Source organism: Cryptomeria japonica, chromosome 7 (assembly GCF_030272615.1).
Source record: "Cryptomeria japonica chromosome 7, Sugi_1.0, whole genome shotgun sequence".
Classification (NCBI taxonomy): domain Eukaryota; kingdom Viridiplantae; phylum Streptophyta; class Pinopsida; order Cupressales; family Cupressaceae; genus Cryptomeria; species Cryptomeria japonica.
In genome coordinates, this window is record NC_081411.1 from 122,904,193 (window position 1) to 122,927,659 (window position 23,467).

General features: G+C 34.4%; 2 protein-coding genes across 8 annotated transcripts in view; both read right to left on the minus strand.

Annotated features, from left to right (window-relative positions):
- Positions 1 to 22,082, minus strand: part of LOC131056385 (uncharacterized) — a 73,084-nt gene extending 51,002 nt beyond the window's left edge. Inside the window, exons 1-6 of one of the 7 annotated variants that reach the window (XM_059207940.1) lie at positions 21,896 to 22,079; positions 20,819 to 20,888; positions 19,044 to 19,095; positions 17,296 to 17,347; positions 13,501 to 13,598; positions 8,808 to 8,859 (exon numbers count right to left, since the gene is read on the minus strand). Coding sequence is in view for 4 of the 7 variants with exons in the window: in XM_059207935.1 (XP_059063918.1) it covers positions 17,296 to 17,311 (16 nt within the window). In the remaining 3 variants the exon portion in view is untranslated. Of the gene's footprint in view, positions 1 to 8,807; positions 8,860 to 13,500; positions 13,599 to 17,295; positions 17,348 to 19,043; positions 19,096 to 20,814; positions 21,017 to 21,895 lie in introns of all 7 variants that reach the window. The other 6 variants (XM_059207941.1, XM_059207939.1, XM_059207935.1 and 3 more) reach the window with 6 other exon arrangements.
- Positions 183 to 1,608, minus strand: LOC131856315 (uncharacterized). The gene is made up of 2 exons (XM_059207934.1): positions 985 to 1,608; positions 183 to 893 (listed from the first exon to the last, which is right to left on the minus strand). Exons 1-2 carry the CDS (start codon positions 1,606 to 1,608, stop codon positions 513 to 515), a joined length of 1,005 nt encoding a protein of 334 aa, XP_059063917.1. The 3' UTR covers positions 183 to 512.
- Positions 22,083 to 23,467: the final 1,385 nt, after the last annotated feature.

Genomic DNA, 23,467 nt, shown 5'->3' on the forward strand with positions numbered 1-23,467 from the left:
GAGATTTCCACAATTACACATTTTCATAAATCTAGGAGATGGTATATTGCATAGCTATCTCAAATAACCCAACAAAGAAACTTGGAAAGTGAACACTTATAGAAGCAAACAAAATAATCTGACAAAACAAAATGGCTAATCCTTCCATTTTTGGTTTGCATATGCCTCAAAACTAAGTTGCCGGTACGGGTACGGGTACGGGTACGGGTACGTGGGTACGGTACGCTGGTACGGCATTTTTTTTAGGGGGGGCCTGGGTACGTATGGGTACGTCCGTACAAAAAAAGGTAAAAATCATAAATATATACATATATACACTCTAATAAGTAGAAACAAAAATTAAATTTAGAATCCCACATATCATCCATATGCTAAACAAAACTTGGAACTATCATATATGATTCATATTGATATAACTATAAGTCTATAACAAAATTACAAACTTTGAATGTTATGATAGATATCGAATTCATTGTTCACTGGCTCAACCGTTCAACAATAAAATGACACAACTAATAATCAGCAATAGCATCATATGGGTCACTAGGAAGATCAAGATCAACATCATCATTGACATTAGATGATGTAGGTAGAGTACTGGAACCACATGCAGCCTCACTACCACTTGCACTAGCAGCACATTGGCTATCAGACTCCCCAGAAAGTAAAGATTGTGTGGCAGCTGAAAAATCCAAATCAGTTCGCTCTGGATCTACATCCCAAAACTTTGTGCTCCCATCCTTATACTCATTTTGTTTATGAGTAAGAAGGCGCAAGTTTGAATGCACATAAACGAGCTCTTCTGCCTTACTTGCTGCCAGTCGGTTGCGTTTCACTGAGTGGATAAAGGAGTATGTGCTCCAATTTCGCTCAGATGAAGAGGAACTAGCAACCTATTGAATAATTGACACAAAGTGAGAGGGTGACAATTATAAAATAGTAAAAAATCTAAATTTAGAGAGCAATAAAAATTATGAAACTTACTTGCGATAAAACTTTGATTGCAAGAGTTTGAAGGTTTGGTGATGTATGGCCATTGAGGTACCACCAAGCATGAGAATCCTTTTTATACTTGTCACGGAGAGCGGAAACACTTTGACCATTGGAGGCTACAAAATCAGCAAACTCACTTGTCATTAAATCCTCCATTTCAGAATCTGGGAAGAGTTTAGTAAGTGCTGTCCTACACCCTTCACTGACTTCTGAATCTCTATATGGTGGTACCCTTGATGGCTTAGCAAGCATTTCATCACTATAAAATTTGGGAGTCAATGCAAATGCAAGAAGATGTAGTGGGGTGGTCATTTTGTTCCACCGCTCAACACAAATTGATTGAACCTCTTTGAAGAAAGTTTCTTCGGGATCTTGCTCTTTTGCATTGATGATGGCTTTCATTTTCTCAATCATCGAGTCAATGCCATCATATACCTCTCCCAAACATGGGTGATCCATGTCAGTATAACGGATCATACTCATGATGGGCTCAGTGAAACTCAAAAGATATTCCACTCGATCCCACCAAGTGTCATCTAGGATCATGCACTTTACATTTGCTGCCCTTTCAGTATTGGATTGCCTCCATAGGGACCAACTTTGACTAATTACCATGCTAGCAAGTGGCTGTCGCACCTTCACAAGTCGCCTCAAGACGATTGTGTTGGATGCAAATCGGGTCTCGGCAACCTATTCAAAAATTAAAAATAAAAATTAGAATACAAAGAAGACATGATAAAAAAATAAAAATTAAGTAACCATCAAAGTGAAATGTAGATTTTAAAAATTGAAGTGTTTCAATTACCTTTAGCAACTCCAACTGTGAAAATGATCTGAAAATGGCCTGTGACATGTTATGGTTTGTGATGAACATTTGGATCTCTTCAGCCTCAACATAAATTTGTTTGATCCAATCTATTTTCCTGCCTATCTTTTGTAGCATGAGGTTGAGAGAGTGGACAGCACAAGGTGTCCAAAATATGTGTTCAAACCGTGTCTCAATCAACATACCTGCAGCTCTACAATTCTTTGCATTGTCCGTTATTACTTGGACAACATTTTGAGGTCCCACATCCTGAATGCATTGTATAAGGATGTTAGCAATAAATTGTGCATCCTTCATCTGTCCCTCACAATCCACAGCTTTCAGAAACATTGCCCCTTTAGGGCACACTGCAATTACATTAATTAATGGCCGATTTTTGGTATCCTTCCATCCATCTGAAATGATGGACACCCCTGTTTGTTTCCATGAATTTCTAATGGGAGCCAATGCATTGTCTATGTTTTTTACCTCCTTTGCTAGTAAGGTGCTACGCACCTTCTCATAACCTGGCCCTGTGTACCCTTGTGGAGCCTCATTTACCTTTTTCAACATATCCTGCCAATATGGTGATCGTACCACATTAAATGACAAACCGTTTGCATATAGACATCTTCCAACGGATTGATCTGCAATCTCTCTAGCATCATTCTTAAATGCTCTCTCTAATGGTCCCTTGCTTCTCTTCACAATAACAGGTTCTTCACTAATTGGGTCCAAGAATGGGTGGCTCTCTACCACGATATCAGGAAAATCGCTATAAGATGGAGAAGTAGGGGGCCTCTTTGATTTACTTCCTCTTCCTGTCAACAAAGGATGGTTTGAGGCACGACCAACTCTTGCATCTGCTTCCTCTTGCTCTCTAATATATCCTGCTATTTCTTGAGGTGACATCCCATTTCCATTCTTTCCTAGACATGGTTTGATTCCTTGTTGGGGAATGGCACAAAAATGGGCTTTGACACGACTGTAGGAGCTAGTTTTTTTCGTACTACAGAAGTTGCATATCCATAAAAATGTTCCACCACCTTTTACTTGGTCTATTATTTTGACATATTTCCATAAAGGTGAATTTGGGTCAGTTTTGAAAGTCCGTTGAGGAGTAGAGCTAGTAGTCGTTGCCATTATGATTTCTACAACAAATTAAAAAATAATTATTAATATTTAATAAATTAATAGTAAACAATAGATTCTAAATGTTAAATATATAAAATTAAATTTAATAATTTATTTAAAATGAAAGTAATTAAATTTTAATTTTTAATTACACAAATTATTATAGACTATAGTTTGTTTAATAGTTTATTAAACAAACTATAGTTTATAATAATTTGTGTAATTAAAAATTAAAATTTAATTACTTTCATTTTAAATAAATTATTAAATTTAATTTTTAAATTTTATATAAATTATTAAATAAACTATAATAAAATTTTACAAACTAATAAATTTTTTTAAAAACTATAATAAAATTTAATTTTTTAACAAACTATGATCATTATTTTAACAAACTTAAAAAAAATTTAAAATTTAAAACCTGCGCTGGTTGTCAGCCGTCGCCCTCCTGCCTGGCACCTCCCGTCTCGCCTCTCTGTGCCGTCCTCGTGCCTCCGTCGTGCCTTTGTGGCGTCGCGCCTCTGTGCCGTCGTCGCGCCTCCGTTGCGCCTCCTGCCCGAGCGCCTCCGTCGAAGCCTCTGTGCCGTCGCGCCTCCGTTGCGCCTCCTGCCCTAGCGCCTCCTCTCACCTCTGTCGTTGCGCCTCCTCTCAAACCTGCATTTTTCGATTTTCCTCTCACTGTTTCGCGTGGAATAATGATTTCGCGTTTTTTAATTTTAGCTTTGCTTTAGGTTTAAAACGTGAAAAGACATGATTCGACCCGTAAAAAAACCCTCGAAATTTGTGTCCGATGCGGATTCGTCAAAAAAACCTTATGGAATCGCCACGTCTACACCGGATGCGTCTGGAATCGGGACTCCAAAAACGGATGCGTTTCAGGAGGCAAAAATCAGTACCCTGTCCGAATCCACAGGGATTCCGAGGCGAATCCGAATCCGATACGTATCGTATCCGGATTCGGGGGCAAAACCTGAAGTACCGGTAACTTAGCCTCAAAATTATTCAATTCCGCATATTTAAACTTTATGCAATAATGTGCTTGCTTCTACACGCTCTTTTTTTGTGTTTCACAAAACTGTGGTTTGGAAATTATAGGACTGATAAATTGTCTGCGACAACTGTATCTTGAAATGTGGATAGTTTAAATTCAACATATTTTAACAAATCACGGCTTGACAACTATAGGATCAATAATTTTTTGTGAATTATTTATCTTGAAAAGTGTATAGTTTTGATTTGGCATGTTTTACGATCTTAGATCTATAGGACTGAAAATTATCTACAAACCAATCATAACCATTCATTTTGGAAAGATGATAGTTTAATTTTTTATGTTCAAAGCTGAAGTTTTTATTTTGCATTTCAATTTTATAATTTAATTTCTTACAAGATTCTAACTCTTTCGAAATGTTACTTTTATTATTTAGAGAAAATAAATAATAAATGCCTGTATGAAAGTCACACCCAATGTGGTAAAGATGCCTCCAAAAGGAATCAACATTTGTAATGTCCCCATTTTGCGAGCATCAGAGTTTGTAAGAATTAGCCTATCATTTGACCCTCGTAGGCTAACAATTATTGATAGAGGGCCTCGTGTGGCAGTTACTTGGTGATTAGAGACATTACTCTTCAGCTGGATTTAGGTTTTGGCCTTTGCACAAGTTTTTTGACTCAGATTGGCACACTTACTATTTATAGTAAGTTACTATTCAAGGTTTCTATTTTTAGACAGGCATCCAATCGCATGGAGAACAGGGAGAGTCAACTCCGGGCTCAGACGGCTTAGCAATCAGACAAGTACATCAAGAGATATTAAAGTTTAAGTGACTTAAGTGATTTATTTAATATTTTAATATTATTATAAAGTTCTAAAGTAACTTTATAATAATAAAGTCACTTTAATATAATAAAGTGCGTTAAGTGAATAATTTAATATGGGAATAAATCTTTTATCCCACATTGGCCAGGAAGGTGTTTGAGCTCTCTTAAGGAAAGAATAAAAAGAAAAGCAAGAGTTCATTCTCGGCATCCAATTGATGAATAGTATTTTGATTGATTTTTATTGTGGAGCCTAGGGCTTTCGCAATTTTTCTTCTTTGATCATAGGAAACGAAAACTTCCTATTGATAGCAATTTTGAAGGTGTGAAATAACACCTGAATTATTGCAATTGTGGGAAAGAATACTTCAGTTCTTTCATTTGTGCAAATTGGTGAAGTTTTCTACAAGGGTTTGAAGTTTATTGTTGAAGAACATTTATAGTTGGTTGTGAATCATCCTTATTTGGCAACAAATTATTCAAGGTTTTAAGAGCAGATTGCAAGTTTGTTCTTGCTGCTACAGTGCGCATGAACAGTGCGCGTGAACAGTGCCGTGAACAGTGCGCTACAGTGCCATGAACAGTGCACATGAACAGTGCCGTGAATAGTGCGCTACAGTGCCGTGAACAGTGTGCATGAACAGTGCGCTACAGTAGTTGGAGTTCTATAGAAGGGGATTTAGAGAGGTTGAACAGCTATATATATGTGACAAGGGATTTGCATATGAGGAGAATCAAACCAATATATCAAGGCAGCCATTGAAATACCAGGTTTTCTATCTATGGTCATTGTATTAGAAAATCATTACTTCATTGCATCATTTTCTATTATGATTATATCATGAAATATTTGGAGGTTGCATATGTTTAATGGAGATATAATTTGCATATTCCACATTCAACATTGATCAGCCATTTAGCTTTCATGCCAATTGTTTGCTTAAATGCCTAATGGCTGTAGGTGTACTTTCGGATGCATGACAAGTGTTTGTCTTAATGTCAACTAGCTGTACTAGTTAATTTCAGTCATTACATATGTGTGGAAAGGTCTAAAACAGCTAGTATATCATTTCTATAACAACTTTGCATTGTTAGAAGCTTTCAATAACTTCATTTGCAGCCTACAAACCCAAAGAAGACAAATAAAGAATTCACTACAGCGGCTTCAAACGTTGTATGCCAAATGTTTGACAATATTCCTTGGTGTTCATATAAGCAAAACAGGGTCAGATTAGCCAAGGGATATTACAACATTTGAAAATCTTGTAAATGTTCATTGGGGCATTCCTAGAGCAGGTCAATGCTAGGTAGAGAGATTACTAGTTGATTTCTTTGTAGAAATTTTTGGTTAGTTATTTTCATTATGTACATACAAATTGTTTGTTCTTTAGTGAAATTTTTTATCACAGCCAACAGAAAGCAATTTTCTATGGGATACACTTACAGACCTTTTTCTGTGATAGTTGCTTAAGGCCTCAGGAATTTGCAGATTATACTAATTTGAGCTTTATTTTTAGACCTGCAATTAAGTGTGCTTACAGTTATCATGATGGTTGTATTGGAAGCTACATGCGTGTTTATAGAATTAAGCATATTGCAAAAATTTAGGTTCAAAGTTTCTGGTTGATAATGACAAAACTTTGAAGTATAGAAATCAAGGACATGTTGGCAGTACACTGTTGTGTTTATGTATGTAGTAAGTTGGTGTGCATACCATTCAAAAAATTGCTTTCTTTTCCAGTTCTGTACAATGAAACTAAATTCATGATCTGGTAACATGGTAAGACAATCTTTGCCTTCACAATGGTTGTGCTCTAGCTTTAAGCTAAATTGCTTTTGTGTAGTCGTCTGTAACATGCAATTTGTAATTATTACTAGCAAAAATACTTTGCAATTGATGAGCACAGTTGTTTCAGTTTGTCAATTTTTATTGTTCAATTTGCAGACTGTTTATATGCAAATCAGCGACTTATTACATGCCAATCATTTAATTCTCTTCCTTTCAGGTATGACACAGAACCAGTACCAGCTCCATCAAAGATCCTTCCAACTTGACAGAACTAGTACAAGCTAGGATTTTCCAACATCTGAAACCCTTTAATGCAGGGGCATCCGCCAGCTGGAGGTGGAACACCATTGTCGAAGATGAAAGTTTTATTTCTCAGTTTTGAAAGGAGGAATGTAAACAAAATGTCATAGCCAACAAATGATGAGAGGAGATGAAGAGGTACAAAACACATATGTAGGAAGAGGAAGAATTTAATTACAGATTACAACTATAATAAACAGAGTAGCGCATAGGGAGTTAAGAGGAAAAACTAGAGACGAAAAACAGAGAACTCCCAAGCACGTGCAATGATGAAAAGTCAATTTGGTTTTGAGTGGAGCTTAAAAGATAGAAGAAAAGCAAAAATAAAAATTGCAGAGAGGTGCACATAAAAAAAAGGGAGAAGAGTTGGTTGCGTATAAGTGGGGAGACAGAGAATAGTCTCCAGGTGGAAATTAAAAAGAAGATGAAAAATTTAATATGCAGGAGAAACAAGGAACAAAGCAAAGAAAAAGAATACAGTATGTGTGGGTGCATGAGAGGAGAAGGAGAGATGAATGACTCATTTTAGCGAGTGCAAGTGAACAGGATCAAAAAGAGAATTTGTTGGGGCTGAAAACCAAGGTTTGCAGACTCAACCAGATGAAATAAAATTATAGAAAAAAGAATTGTTTAAAAGATTTCGCAGATTTTACTTCGATTGAAAGGGAATTGTGTAGGCTAAGGGAAGCATACGACAAATACAAAAAATTGCATAGAGGAAGGAGTAGGGATGAAATAGAGATTAAGGGAGGTAGCTAATAAGACGAGCCAACATTAAGAAGAGAGGAAAGAATCAGCAATGATTGCGTAGAAATAAGAGGGAACAGAGATTTGCATAAGGAAAATTCAAATGTTTTAAAGTTTGTAGATAGAAACAGAGGAATGAGAATAACTGCATGGGAAAGGAGGAGAAAAGATAACAAGAAATAATGAGAGAGCGCTGGAAAATATAGAGTAGTGTGTGCAGCGAGAAAGAGCATGAAATAAAGAGAGAATTGCACTGGAGGACACGAATTTTTGTTTGCAAAACAAAGGAAAGAGAATAGAATTCTCTACAGAGTTAGATTCGAGGAAAGTTAAATTAGAAAGGTGTCTATTTGTAAGCAAATCAATGCACAAGTATTAGCATATGAAAGAAATTGAATCCTTATATTGCAAAGAGTATTAAATGAATTATTCTTCTTTTTTCCTGGCAAAGAGTTCAACGAGTATTGGAAATCTTTAATTAAAAATGGATGGTCATTTGAATGAGCTGCGAATTTCCTCAGTATAAAAAGACTCAGGAATCTGTCTTGTGTCACCCTTATACTAAAAGCAAACTGAACTGGGTATCTTATTTTTATTTAGGGCACTGTAATTTATGTTTTTTGTTACTGGACAGTAGAAGGAAAAACATGGTGCAACTGTTCATTTACACAGGTTATGTTTTGAGTCACATTCCAACTACACAAGATTTGTTTGTATTCCTCTGAGTTCCTCACCATGTTCCAAGATAGTATTTGAGGGTTTCAAGCATGTATTAGACATGAAAAAAAAATGATGATTTAATTCAATTCTAAACTTCTAACTTGATACTCAAAAAGAGGATGTAGGGGACTCTATGATCCTTATGAAAAGAACCAAACCCAAGTAAAAAAATGCATGAACTATAAATGCAACCTTTTTTCGTGTTTAGTGACAATCTATCCTAGCACTGATAATAACAAACATTAGGCATTAAAAAAAATTATACACAAAGGGAGTACAGATATAATCAACACTCAAGTGAGAAATTGGCTTTTGCCTTAATTTTATAAAAGTAGACACAACTATAAATTGGGCATTGCCATAAAAAGCAAGACAAGCTGTAAGTTACATGCAAGTCATAAACAGTGAAGCATAGCCATCTGATTAAGAGGACTGTTGCTGGTAACTTTAAACCCGCAAAAGATGAACAAAGCTTTTTTTTTAGTTAGATAAAAAATTTACCACTGTTCAAATTTTGTATCCACACTCAAATTTATCTGGGTTGTTAGATATGCTGTGACAGAGAGACAGGCCAAAGGTCATCAAGTACAACAATGTAAACTTCTTAATGAAAAATTTAATGCTCTAAATCTAATGATATAAATAGAAAACAAGTAATTCTCAATTAGAAGGTAATATATGAAAAGTTTTGGAAAAATTCAATAAAACCATTTTTTCTGAGGGTAAATTTTCTGACAAATTGTATTTCCCATGACCTTATATGCTTTCTGAAAACAAAATTAGAAAAAAAACTCATGATATCTTTTTAAACTATAATGGTGAAAAATAATGAAGAATCTAGTACACAAAAGACTAATAAAAAATAAATAAAAGAACACATTGAACACCATAAAGCTATGAACGGTAATTATGGAATTAACGATGAGCCAAAAAATTATTAAGATGATGAAAGATTGTAGCCTCAAGATGTTTTCATTCCAGATTATTGTTTTGCTCAAATGTTGAAACTAAAGATACTGATTCATCTCCTCCATTTTAAGATAAAGACTTTCCTCATTTAATTACAACTGTAAGAGATAATTCTCTTCGATCAAGGAAGATCCCATGTTTTCAAAGCTATCGTTTATGGAGTTATTACTTATTTCACATTCTGAATGGCTAAAGAGGTGAGTCACGATATCAAAAAACTCTCTAGGTATGATAGCTTCACTAATGGAAATATGGAAAAAATGCAACAATTTCTTTAGAGAATCTTGACTACGTCTTCTTTCAACTAAAAAATCAGACATCATTCTACACTCTGCCAATCATTATATAGTTAGTCATCGAACAACAAAAGGAAAAGAGATTTTGCAACCAACAATAGTCATATCTAGCAAAAGCAATAGGAAGTATTGGTTCGCTGCTTGTAGAATTCACACCATGCTCAAAAGGAATGGTGGGACAATGCCCCAGAACAAAGAGATTAGGGAATTATAAGTAGTTTTGGTATCCAGATAACTATTATAATGATCCAGCAAGCTTGATTTTCATTAGAATTGATAATGCAATTTGGAATCTCTTTACTTTAAGGAATCCAAATATTTTCCAATACTCCTTCATGCTAATTTTTTTGGTGCCATGTATATACTTCCTCTTGGCAATTTAAAAATTGAAAAGTGTCAGAGGAAAATATTTACCTAAGACACAATGACACAAATGTCTCTCTTATTATATAAAGGTGTTTTATCCACAATGAACCAAATGACAATGTTCTCCTAGCATTAATTGTGTTGAAAGACTAACCTCAACTGTTTGTTTTGTGCCTTGTGGGCAATATCATGTAAACGACTACAAGTGGTTCCAAGATGAACATAACTAGAGCAACATCATCCCTGTTCAAATTTATTGATCATTTATCAATTTCTATGGCTTTGTAACTTTTCTATTCTTTCCAACGGCCTTACGGATCATAGATCTACATGCAAACATGAATATCATCACTCTATTCCTCTTTTCACAATTGATTTTGACTAGCATGAATCTGGTTCTTTGCTAACAAAAGTAAAAACATCATTGTTTTACTGTATTCAAAGTGCCAGCAACCACTATGATAAAAGAAACCATTATTGCAATGGCTAAGAGCATTATTTTTATCTTCAAGCTTCAAGGAATCTGTGTCAGGAAAGTTACAAGTACATTTAGCGTCATACTTATGTCTGTTGATGGTGTTGCAGGTCTAATTTTAGCACAATTTATTTCCAAACATTTCAATTCAAATTGTAGAGGATCTCAATCTTTTGAGCAACCTCAATGTATTTATAATGATGGTAAGCTCTTAATAAAAAGCAACTAACTCCTCTTGAATGAAGATCATCTGACTTTAGCTGTACATACTAAAATTTTCATGAATTTGAATTAAATTATGGATTAGGGAAGCCTGACATAAGTCAATTGAAGTTGTAGATGTGAAATAGACGAGTTATGATCCTAATTTTTTTCTGTTGTGGTCCAAACCATGGAGATGCCTTGTTGGTGTTTTAATGGTACATCCAAAACATAGATAAGAGAAATGACTAGATCATAAACATTTGCACAAATAGAACCTAGGATATCAGACTTATACCGAGCATATGTCAGAGTATGTTTATTTGGTGCTTATTTTCTCTGCATGCACAGAACAGTTCCATAAAATCACCAGGGGCATTAATGTGTATGAAAAAGATACAGATTATAGTTGGAGATCTTATCAATGAATACTATTAAAACATCTATTTCCAGATCTTGTCTTATTTGTGCAGAATTGCTGGTGATCTCCTCCAACAATTTTGAAGTAGCTTGACTACAAAAGGCCCATGAACTGATATGGCTAATGGTTTCTCCATTAATCATCATCCAGGAATGCCAGACATATCAGTAAATTTTTCCATTGCTAAGTTTTCCTGTAATGGTCTTCTCATAATACACAAAATAATTGAATTGAACATAACAAGGGCTGACAAGCTCAACCTTGAAGCTTCCATCATCTACAAGGGAATAAGACTCCGTTGGTAGTTATGGATCAGTGTATAAAGGGGAGCTGAGTGATGGAACACAAATTGCAGTTAAGGTTCTCAATTTCCAAAATGAAGATGCCCATCAGAGTTTTGACAGGGAGTGCACGGTTTTGACAGGGAGTGCACAGAAATCTGATTGGAATCATTACTTGCTGCTCCAACCTTGATTTCAAAGATTTGATTTACCCATATATGGAAAAGGGCAGCTTGGAAAGCTGGCTATACCCTGATGGAGATGAGTGTGAACTGAGTTTGACAGAAAGACTGTTATAGCTGTTAACATAGCTCAAGCCTTAGCATGTCTTCATCACCAATGTTTTGTACAGGTTCTACATTGTGTTAAAACCCGGTAATATTCTGTTGGGAGATGACATGACAACATTTCTAACAGACTTCAGCATTGCAAGAATAGTCTTGACTCTTTGCCAACTCTATGGATCCTATGACTTCCACCTCACATTTACTGAAAGGATCAGTATAGGCTACATTGCCCTAGGTATGTATAATTCCTTCATTTTACTTTGTTTATAAACCTATCAGTGAATGTTGGGTTGGGAAAACGAACTGAATCATTCTGCAGATTATGGACTGGGTGCAAGCTGTCCACCAAGGGAGATGTGTTCAACTATCGAGTATTATTACTAGAGACATTTACAAGAATGAGGCCAACAAATGCCATTACTAGTCCAAATATTCTCTGACTCCAACGGCTAGCAATTATAGTTCCCATGATTTTCCGTCCAGCAAAAGAATAAGGAACTTGGACCCTTGCCAGACACAACTCGGGGATTGACAATAGGTAAGCGATAAAAAAATTGCTGTCTTGTTTTTCCTTCTCTGGCAATTGACAGATTCATTATTGATTAACATGGGGATTCTCATTGACATACGAGTTCTCATTGCCACGTTTTTGTTGATAACCAGCTCTGTGATATGCAGTTCACCTTACGGGGTACTCTGTCTTGTTTTAGAAGCCCAGCCTGTTCAAATATTTGCACTTGTTATCTGGGTTGTGAAATACTCCATAGAGCAAGCGATCATTCAACATGGTTAGAGATTAAATTTACTTTATCAAATTGGAGAAATCAGACGGAAAAAGGGAATTGCATCCAGAAAAATTAATTTTGGATGAAAAATAGAGGAAAGATTTTTAATAGCCATCTGTAAACTTGAAAAATTGTATTTAACCATCATCTGTTTAAGATTATTGTTGAGAGCACAATATAATCTCCAAAATTTTAATTTTGAACAGATCTTAAAAAGTTCTGCACGAGAGCATAATCTTTATTCTCTTTGTTGAATTGGGAAAGATAAGGCTTTCTCTGTGGCTAGCAAAACTTAATCTAGTGTTGGGAAACTCAGCGTGTGCTCTGTAACTGCTAAATCTTCACCTTTCCATTCAAGTGGAAGAACAGGATGCCCACTCAATCATGATTTGCACTTTGCACAAATGGGTCCGATAAAAAGGTCTTAGAAACTTTCAAGCAAATGTAATGGGCAAATGCAAATGCCTAGTAGAACCATCATAAAAACATCAGAACAACATTTTTGTTGATTTTTGTGGTCACAACTATCCTACTGGGCATATTTGCAAACTGTAAATGCATATACAATTTGTTCTACAAATATTGCATAGCTGAATGCTTTCTAGGAACAGTGAGCCAATCGCTAAATCTATGAATACATATCTGTGCGGCAAAACCCTAATTTCTGCACAAATACAACTTGCAGCAGTAAAGGAAATCCTGGAAAGAAACTAAACCTAAGGGATTTCTAAATAAAATTTAAATCTACATTTTTTAAAGCCAAACCATAAGAAATCCCTAGCAATTTCGCCGCTTTTGGCACCAGTAGAAGTCTTGAAGTTCGCAAGAGAGACCTTGCTACTTCTTTGCCAACATGGCCCATGAGACTATTTTGTTTAATTTGCAGATCAGTGCTATGTGGAAGAAATCGGAAAAGACACTTATTGCGAGCCTTCCACGCAGCCTTCGTGTTCAAGTGAAAATAGTTTTAGGGGCTTGCTGGGAGACAAGGAAAGTTTATATTTTAGCGATATGCCAAATGTAACTCTTGCAAGCATTAACAAAAATATAAACCCTGAACCAAAATGCACAGAATCAAGTGAGTAAATGGTGAAACCATGGCAAGTGACTCACCTCAAGATTCTACACTAATTATGTAGTCAACAATGTCGATGTCCAGCTCTGCTTCATTCTACTCGTGATAAACAAAATGGAGGCTTCCCAGCTACTACCTGCCAAACGAGCAAGCAAAATATAGAAGCGCAGACAAGGCACATACACAATTTTTGGAATGCCATCCGCACTCAGGTGCAAACATTATGAATCGGATTTTAATTTTTCCTTCTTCTTTCTAATTCGTGGACATTTGATTTTTCTCAAAAATTATCACTAAAACCCCAGTTAAATATCGCTGGGCAATGAGAAAAAATGAAAAATTACCAAGAAAACTGTTTTAATAAAGAAACAAGAGCTGTGATATACAACTAGAGTCCCTGCCCTATGCTAAATCTGGTGAGGGAAAGGTAGAGATTGTGGGCACTAGGAGAAAATGAAATATGGGAAATGAAGAAATATCAATACTATGCTGTAAAATCATAGTCGAATTGAGATTGCTCAAACTTTCTCATGATTTAGAGCTTAATAACCAGATTATTCAACTCCGTATTTTTTGTGTTTAGGTGGATTAAGATTGACTGGTTAAACTGAAGGCATCAAAATAAGAAAAACTGTATGAATACGAGAAGAAAAGATTTTTAATTCTCTTACTGAAATCTATCTTTATATAGTCTTTGAGGCATAAATAAATAAATAGGCATAGCACAAAATGATATTGACTTTAGTTGTAGTGATGTGTCACAGAAAGCTACAGACATGTATCAGTGGACAACAAAAAAAATCATATCCAAATATAAGTTGTCATGAGAACCGTCAAAGGTTAAGAACAATTTTCTAGTATAAAGTTACTTTGAGCATGTAAAAAATGTATAAAAATAAATAATACTACATATGAAAAGGTAATGACTTTTCTCATTTTACTGCTTGCAGGAATCTTTGTTAGAAAAAATACATATATAATATGATTTTAAAAACAATTTACAACTGATATTTGGTGCAAAAATGATAACTGGTTGTAGTGTTCTAAGAACTAGTTTTCAAAACTAGTATAAAGTGGCAGTTTGGAAAGTATGGTGTCTAATACTATGCGGGTTCTGAATGCAACTGAATAGTGCAAAAGATTTGGATTTACAAAAACTAAGCATAATATCAAAAGTTTGTTGTGAAAGACAGTTAACTAGTTATTTACAAAACAAAAATAAGATAGATGTTGCTTTGAATATTATAGGTATGTGAATAGTATTTCGAGCCGTCTAGTAGTTGAAGCAAGCAGCTTTTGATTGTTTTCAACTTCTCTTTTGTGAACTTGCGAAATTAAGCAAATTAAAATGTTAATTAAGAAGTTTGACAGTAGTTGAAATATGAAAACGTACACTTTTGTGAATCGGGTTTTTAGATACGTAAGACAATAACTTGCAAAGATTATAATATAGAGCTATCAACGAACATTCTGAAAAAAAATCATGCATTCTTGAATAAAAAGGTTTGATCTTCAACAATTGCTCGCATGTCTTAATATATTTTCTAATAAAAAGAAACAAAAACTTTTATTTTGATCCAAAATATAGACTAAATATTACCGAAACTATTTTTTTTTTGTATTTCAGCTCCTCAACTCCTTACTACAACAATATTGTTTTCATCCAATATTTTTTATTGTACATTCTAAGAAGCCTTCCAATTGCAATTTTGTACTATAATATGCTAATGGATATTATTTATCATCACTTACCTAGTATTGCATTTATTTCTTAAACACAAATGACTGGAAAGCTTTTTCAATCACTTATGTAGTGCATGCAGTATTTTGTCAAACCCCAATGACTTGAAACTATTTTCAATCTCTTCTATAAGGTTCAAATTCTGGCCCACTGCTCAACTTTTCCCGGAAAGTATTGTCTGAACATAGTATATCTGCATGGAATTTAAATGTAGGTGGACAAGTAGAAACCCTTGCTTTTATGCAAATATGAACAAATAGAAATTCCTAACAAGTGAACAGATTAAAGTTTATTTATGTGCAATGGGCAATGGGCAATGTGATCTACCAGTAAGAGGTGGCATGTCAACAGTAATATACAGTACATCAATGTGGCTGAATGCTAAGTGAAGTAGTGTGCCATGAGATTGTAAGAGTGGTGGTCTGGTGGAACGGTAGACTTCTCCTTTGCAATGTCTATTGTTTCAACAATCTGTTTGTTGGCTATGTCTTGTTTTGGCTTATCTTTATTACGTATTGCAACTTTGTGACATCGCAATGAGCGAGCAGTTTTCAAGTTTGAGCTAGGTAAAGATGTAGTTCTTTGGGCTGCTGAGCTTGTCATAGGCGAAGTAACTGTATTGTTTGTTGCAACATTCTATGAACCAATCCAATTTCATTGACCATAATTACTTGGTTCAAAAGTCGGTGCATCTGGTAACAAGTCTAGGTTTCGTTGAAGTGTAGGAGGTAGTGCAGATGCAGATGCAGCTGCATTAACTTGTATCAAAATAGGTTGCCTTGTATGCATATTAGCTATTAGTTGTTGTTTTTGTAAAGTGGTTCATAATGACAATGACGTGAGTTGTGTTGAAAGCAAATCAAGTTTATATTTTTTTCTGTTATGTGCAATTGCAATATACCTTATCTTTGGGTTGTTCAGTTGCTTGCCATACGTATATAGTTGCATTAAATATGTGCGAAAGCTATAACAAACAAAATTCAGAACCTTCAAGTTTGCTTTCTGCGTATGGTATTCCAATCTTAGAAATGAGTGATTGCAATTGCAATAGACAATTGTTCTTTGTTATAGTAGGTTTCTCATACATGTCAACACATGCCAATGCAAATTTGTTTTGCACTTTCAATGCATTGGCTAAATATTGGGCCATATACAATCCTAAAGCAATTGCATCAAATCATTCTTCAGTTAGTAAAGCAATAATAGCAAACATGCTTTCACCACATGGAGTAACAGATGTAGCAAGTCAGCAAAGTCCAAGTGTATCAAATGCATTTGCAACTGTACTCCAGACATTGTCGTATTCATAACATGCAATAGACAATTGTGATTACATGCTTTGAAGGCAATTGTATGTGCTTATCCTTGAAAAGATAGGTTCATAATATCCAGTAGTTGGATTTGTCTCATGGAAAAGAATTAATATTGTAGGATGACGTGCATCTCTATTGAAATGCAAATATGTTTTTTTGCATGTCAGAGACCAAATGAATATGGGTATATTTAACCAGCGTGCTAACCATTGCACACAAAATATGTCACCCCCAAAGTCCAACTTCACCGTTGGCATTGATTTTTGTTGCTGAAAGTCTCATTCCACGTAGATATATATTTTTATCATGTATATTATGCAAATCATAAAATATTGTTGGATGAAATTCATGTTCAAAAGAGCTCAATGCTGCAGGACAATCATTGTGAAGACAATGTAAGAAATGATCTATAAGACCATTACGTAGTTCATTAGGTGTATATTTGCAAGGGAGCAAACCATGGACTGTGTCAAATGAGCAATCACCAACTATGTAGTTGAATGAGTCAGTTCGTAAACAATTTACCTTGTCTAGAGCCTCATCAATTGATATCATAAGTGGTTGATGTGATTTGAATGTTTCTACTATAATTGGGTTTTCTGATGTATTTTGTTTGTTTGAACTAGTGTTTATAACCATTTTACTCGATTACTTACATAGACTAAGAAGATTTTTATCTATAGTGGTGCCCACATAGAAATATCGAATATAGACAAAGAGGAAAGCAGTTTATGTTTGAAGAACTGAACAAGAAGCAACTTTAAGAATTCATTACTGACCTTGAGCAGCAAGCATGTCAAAGCTAGAAGATTGTCCCGTGCAAAAGATACTCTGCAAGACAAAACCACAATCACATTGTCAATCCATATCAAAATCAGAATTTTTGAAAACAAAAACAAGAGTGTCTCTAAAAAGCATTTATTTGCCAAACTTTCAGTTCTATGGAGGAACATATAGCTATGACAAGTTGTTGTGCTGATTCATTTGGCTAACTATGAACTTTTCAAATAATACCATAAGATTTCAATAATCTCATAAATCAATACCATTTGATTTCATTTCAAAAGCAATAGATATATCACAATAACTAGACTATATTATAGGCATGAACATCAATAATGCTTACTGCTTAGATTTCATTTGTTCCCCTAAATGTTAAGGATTTTTTACACTAACTTTCAAAGCATAGTTGCTAAGATTAAAATATGAGCAACAGGTTGTAGACATGAACATTGCATTTATCTTTAAAATCTAAATCAATGATGCAGTTTTTAAACAGTGCCATAAGACTTGAATAATCTCATAAATCAATACCACATGGTTTCATTTCAAAAACAAAAAATCACAATAACTTCTTTTCTATTAATATTTTTGGTTTTTGGTTAAACTAGTAATAGCAATGGAATGTAGACCATCAAATAGGTACTTTAAATATGTCCCATCAATTTATCTAAATGGTTGTTGGTCCTATAATAATTAAGAATAGTTACTAGGGAAATCTAGCATGAGAATGTGCACATAGCTGCAAAGAACATTTATACAGGGATCTCATAGATATAAAAAGTATAAGTAATAAGCTGCAATTTTTTGGGACAACATTTATATACAAATGCCATAGAAATAAAAAGTATAACTAATAAATGTATACTACCAAAACGTACAACTAGTCAGTGTTCTATTGTGTATGGAACCTTAAGGTGATTTCAATGCTTACAAAGGAGGAAAACCATATTTTCCTAGAAATCTAATTTGGGATACATGGTCTAACAACTATATAATATCTTATCTTTTATTTGGAAAAGAACATTGAAATTATGCTAATGCTCTTGATTGAATGAAATCATTCAATTGGTGAAAATCGTAGCAAAAGGTAAAAGATAAATAAGAAAATGTTTCTTATCTAAACCAATTAACTTGGCAAAGAAAGCAACATGACATGAAATGAACTAGAGTACACTACAAGATGAGCTATCTGAAGCCTACAATTGTCTTCAAGCATCTTTAAATGTTGAAGAGCTTCACATTAATATTAAACTATCTTTGAGAGAGCAAACCATTGTGTATCGTTATTGTCTTCAAACAACTTTAAATGTTGAAGAGCTTCACATTAATATTGAACTATCTTTGAGGGAGAAAACTATTGTGTACTGTTATTGATACCTCAGAAGTGTCACATCACCTATTTAATTAGCATGGAAAACTACATCTCTCTAACTTATCAACACTGGTAGAAGCAAAGATATGACCTTAAGGTAATTTCAAAAGACATAGAGAAATTTACTATTATTCAGATATCACTTTAAAAACTGTATCTATTTCTTTATTAAAATTAAAAGAATTACACTACACTTGTTCAACAATCTCTCTCTCTTACAGAATACAAGAACTCTAAGATTTACAGATGAATAAACTCCATCTCAGTGAATTATTACCTAGGCTAGATGGAAAAACAACCAAAGCCTAATATTTTGGTATATATGTTTGAAGAACAAATCAAAAGAAACAACTTTAAGAAATAGTTACTTACCTTGAGCAGTAAGCATGTGAAATTGGTAAGACTGTGTTGTGCAAAGGATACCCTGCAAGACAAAAACACATTTATATTGTCAATTCATATCATAATATTATCCTTTACTAAGAATGGAAAAATTCACAATGCTTGAAATAAAAAGAAGAAAAGCTGAGTTTGGGAATCCATTTTCTCTATTGGGTGTTTCTTACCCAACCCACTTGTCTAATAATAAAGAAAAAAAAAAATAACACAACTTCAAGAAAAGTGAACCCCAGTTTCCCTATATTCTGCTAAAATTTATATGGCCCCGAATCCATTCAAAAAGCGTTGCATAATAAAACTATTAAAATACTGAATATCCCTATCAAACTCCATGAATGGTAAAGCCAGATGTATGCTCACTCAAGTTTTAGCCAACTGGAAAAAGGAAAAAGGAAAAAGATTAAGGTTCAGGAATCCACTTTACTCCATTGTGAATTTTTTATCATACCCACTTGCAAAATAATTACACAACTTCAATCTAAATGAGCCCTAGTGTCCTTGTATTCTACTTAGATTTATAAATTTATAATCCTATGATTCCATTCAACAAGGATAGCTATTATCCCTATCAAATTCGCACGGATTTCATTTAAAGAATACTTCATTCAATATTCGATACAAGACCTCAAATTCAATTAGAAATGCAAAATGTCAGTACAAAATGAATTTGAAAAATAAACAGGGAATGCATAGGATAGGCCTAGTGCACCAGTAAGCAATGTAAGAAGGCTACAGGCCATGCTGATACTGTAATACTATTATGCAAACGGAAAAAATGGAGCATGCCCAGGTTTTGTAACTGCCATGAAATGCAATGGTTGTAATATACACACAAATTTTGTCTGAGTTATTTGTTGCAACTGCACAAACAGCCTTGAAGGTGAAACCCCTACCAGTTGCGGGGAAATAAGAATGGAATTGGTATTATGCAGATTTCTATCTACATTTGCAAAAAAGAGTCCCGAGCTTTAGCCTATTAAGTGCACACCAATGGAAGGGTCAAATTGAATAGGATTATAGAATTTTCCCTACAAATATTTGATAGGCGAATGGCTGACTTGGTGGGAGGATGGTTTGCCCCTCGAAATTGTTTGTTGGGATCAAAGAGTAGTTGATGGGTAACAAGACCAGCCTGTAGTGGTGTGCAGACTTAAAAAATCCCTAATGCAAGTGGACAACAAAACTGTCCAATCTGATGTTGATTTGCTGGATAAAAAAAATCATATGCATTACAGAAACGACTCAAATTCCTGCCATTGTTGTGGCGAATTTTGTGGACAACGGAATATAAAAAGAAAAACATTTCCCCTCTTCTGCTTCGTTTCAAGCGATAAATCTATGATTTTGTAAGGAGAATTTTTCTCAACACAAGGACGACATGCAGGACAAAGTGTCTGTGCAGAAGGATATCAGTAGCCTTAGCCTATGCATTGGCCATAGAGCCAAAATTCTTGAAAATGAAAATGAAGCTAAATGAAAATTCTTCAAATTAAGTCACAGTAAACAAAGCTCCTGCAAAAAAGTCTGGATACTGTTCTCTAAAACCCCTGTCAGTGAACAAATAAATGAATGAAAGTCTCAGGCAATAATCAGCGATTCTGGAAAATACCCACATTAGTAATAACAATGAAGTTGAGCAATAAAAAAATAGGGGTTTTAATTAAAAAACAAATAATGAAACTTTTTACTAACAAAAACAGAGAAATAATGGTAGCTTTCTGCAACTAAGAATTGCTGACAAATCATACCTGGATTTATGCAGTCTTCTTAGGAAACTTTTCGCAAATAAAATGTTCTGCTTCCTTAAATCTTTCACCCCTGCCAAATGAGAATGCAACAAAATTGTAGAAGCAATGAACGTACTGTGTAGTTTTTTTAATGAAGGACACAAATATTAAAACTGCCACGAATGCCAACTGGAGTCATTAAAAAACCTGTACAAATGCCTGTCTTCGCAAGTTACAAAATCATAAATATTTTTGAGAAAAAAAATAATAATAAACCCCACCAAAAAATCAAACATCCAATCATAAGTCAAAAAATTAATAAATTTCAAAACAGTTTAACAGAAACAAAAATGAAACTTTATAATAAGCTTAAATTTTTTACCTTGCATGATTATCAAAACATGCTAATGTTTTTTTTTTAGAAGTTGAAAACATTAGTTCCCTGCTTAAGGCAGGGACTAATAATAATAATAATAATAATAGACTAATAATAATAGACTATAGGTTAAACTTTGTTAGCACGATTTTCAATGCCAAATTAACAATGTTTTAAGAATTTCTATATTTTTTTATAATTCAAGGTCGTTTACATAAGATGATTAGTAAGGATAATTTTGTGGCAAATATAAAGTCTAGCGTTTTCCCATTATACTCGAGGCATAAGTGGACATGCAAGTCCCAGTTTGCTCCTGAGCTTAAATACGAGGTCAAAATGTATGTACAAGTGTCATTTTGTCTCACATGAGGGCCTCAACCCCATGAGAATGCAAGCAAGTCAGGGCCCTAAAAAAAGCTTTTACTTTATCATTACCTTCTTATTGAATTTCTTCTCATGAAATTCAGGTTTTCATTGTCAGTCAATCACTTCAACATTGGATGATTTGCATCTCGGCATTAGCAATGAACGGGGTTTAATGATAAAGGATTTCCAACTATGAATAATTAACAATTACTAATAGGGTCCAAACATAATCTCAAAAAGTTTCATTGAATGTTATTTCATCTACCTTGATGTGTTAAGAATGCTCTAAAAATTGCTATGGTAACAAATCATACACAGGGGATTGGTTTAATGTAGGGATAAAGAAAAAAGCTTACCTGAATGCGAGCGTAGGGCTCCTTGTGCAAAAATGAGGCCAGAATATATATAACTCCAAGCACACACACATCGCCCTCGTTATACTAACACTTCACAGACAATGCTCACCTCCTTACTTAAGTTGAATGGTATGAAATGAATGGATAGATGCACGTAAATAATCAAAGGTAAGTAGCGCATACAAAAGGGAGGACCATTACAACTACCTTTTCCATGTACGAGGATCGTTATTTACTTTTGCATATTTGCAAATAGTTTTTTAAAGTCCTTCAAAGATGTATGTATTGTTTTTTTTTTAAGGTTTTTTATTAATTATTTTGTTATTGAAGAAAGTTATTACAAGATATTAATAAAAATTATTTGAAAATCTTAATTTTAAATATTGAATGGTGTTAAAATTTTGTCTGTTGATTGATTATTGAATTGACTATTGTTTAAGTAAAATGACTTGATAGAAACTAGCTTAGATATCTGTAATACATCTATCTAAAATACGTTGAGATTTATCAGTCTTGAAGCACCTATGTTGAAATAGTTATTGAGAATAGATAGGTGTCTTGAGACTAATATCTCTCAACATATTTCAAATAGGTGTATTAAGATATCTAAGCTAGTAGCATCTGCAACACCAATGTATTCAATACATGTGAGACAGATATATAGCTCATAGTATATATCTATCTAGATATCTATTTATGTTTTTCATATACAAAATCAACATATTAAAAGATAATTAATGAGAAAATTCATCATAAACCAAAAATATTAAAAGAAGAATTATGTATCCCTTTATCTATTGGACAATCTCTCCCTTTATCCCTCTCTCTTATTCGCTTTATCTCTCCTACTTTCAATCCCCCACTCCTCTCTATCTCTCCCTATCTCGCTCTATCTTTCCCCATCTCCCTCCCTTGCTCCCTCTTTGTCCCCTTATATATCTCTCTATCTATACCTCTCTCTTTCTTTCCATATATCTGTATTATCTCTTCCCATATATTTGTCTCTACCTCTCTTTCCTCTCCCCTATTTCTCTCCCGATCTCTACATCTCAATTTTAATATTTATATCTCTTCCTCTTTGTCCTTCTCTATGTATTTATATCTTCGATATCTAACTATTCCTCTCTCCTTTCTCTCTTAATCTCTTTGTCTTCTCTAAATATCAAACTCCTTCTCTGTATTCATATCCACCTCAATCTCCACCTATATATCTCTATCTCCTTATTTCCCTCTATATCTCACTCTTTCTATGCTTATCTCTCTCTATATTTCCCTCTCTTCCTATCTCTCTATATTTCTATCTGCTTATATCTCTCCCTCTCCCCACTCTCTCTCTATACATTGAGATAGCTCTCCCCACTCTCTCTCTCTTTTCCCCTTGGTTACTGTCATCACAAAATCTTGCACCCTTGTTGAGCTATCAACTCCGCAACCTTGTGAAACATGGAAACAACCCCGAAGTGTGGGACCTTGCGCAAGGGGGTTGAATCTCCGGAGAAGGCCGACTTCCTTCCCAATCTAGGTGCAGGTGTTGAACCAACTCAACACTTCAAAACTTACTCATAAGCCTAT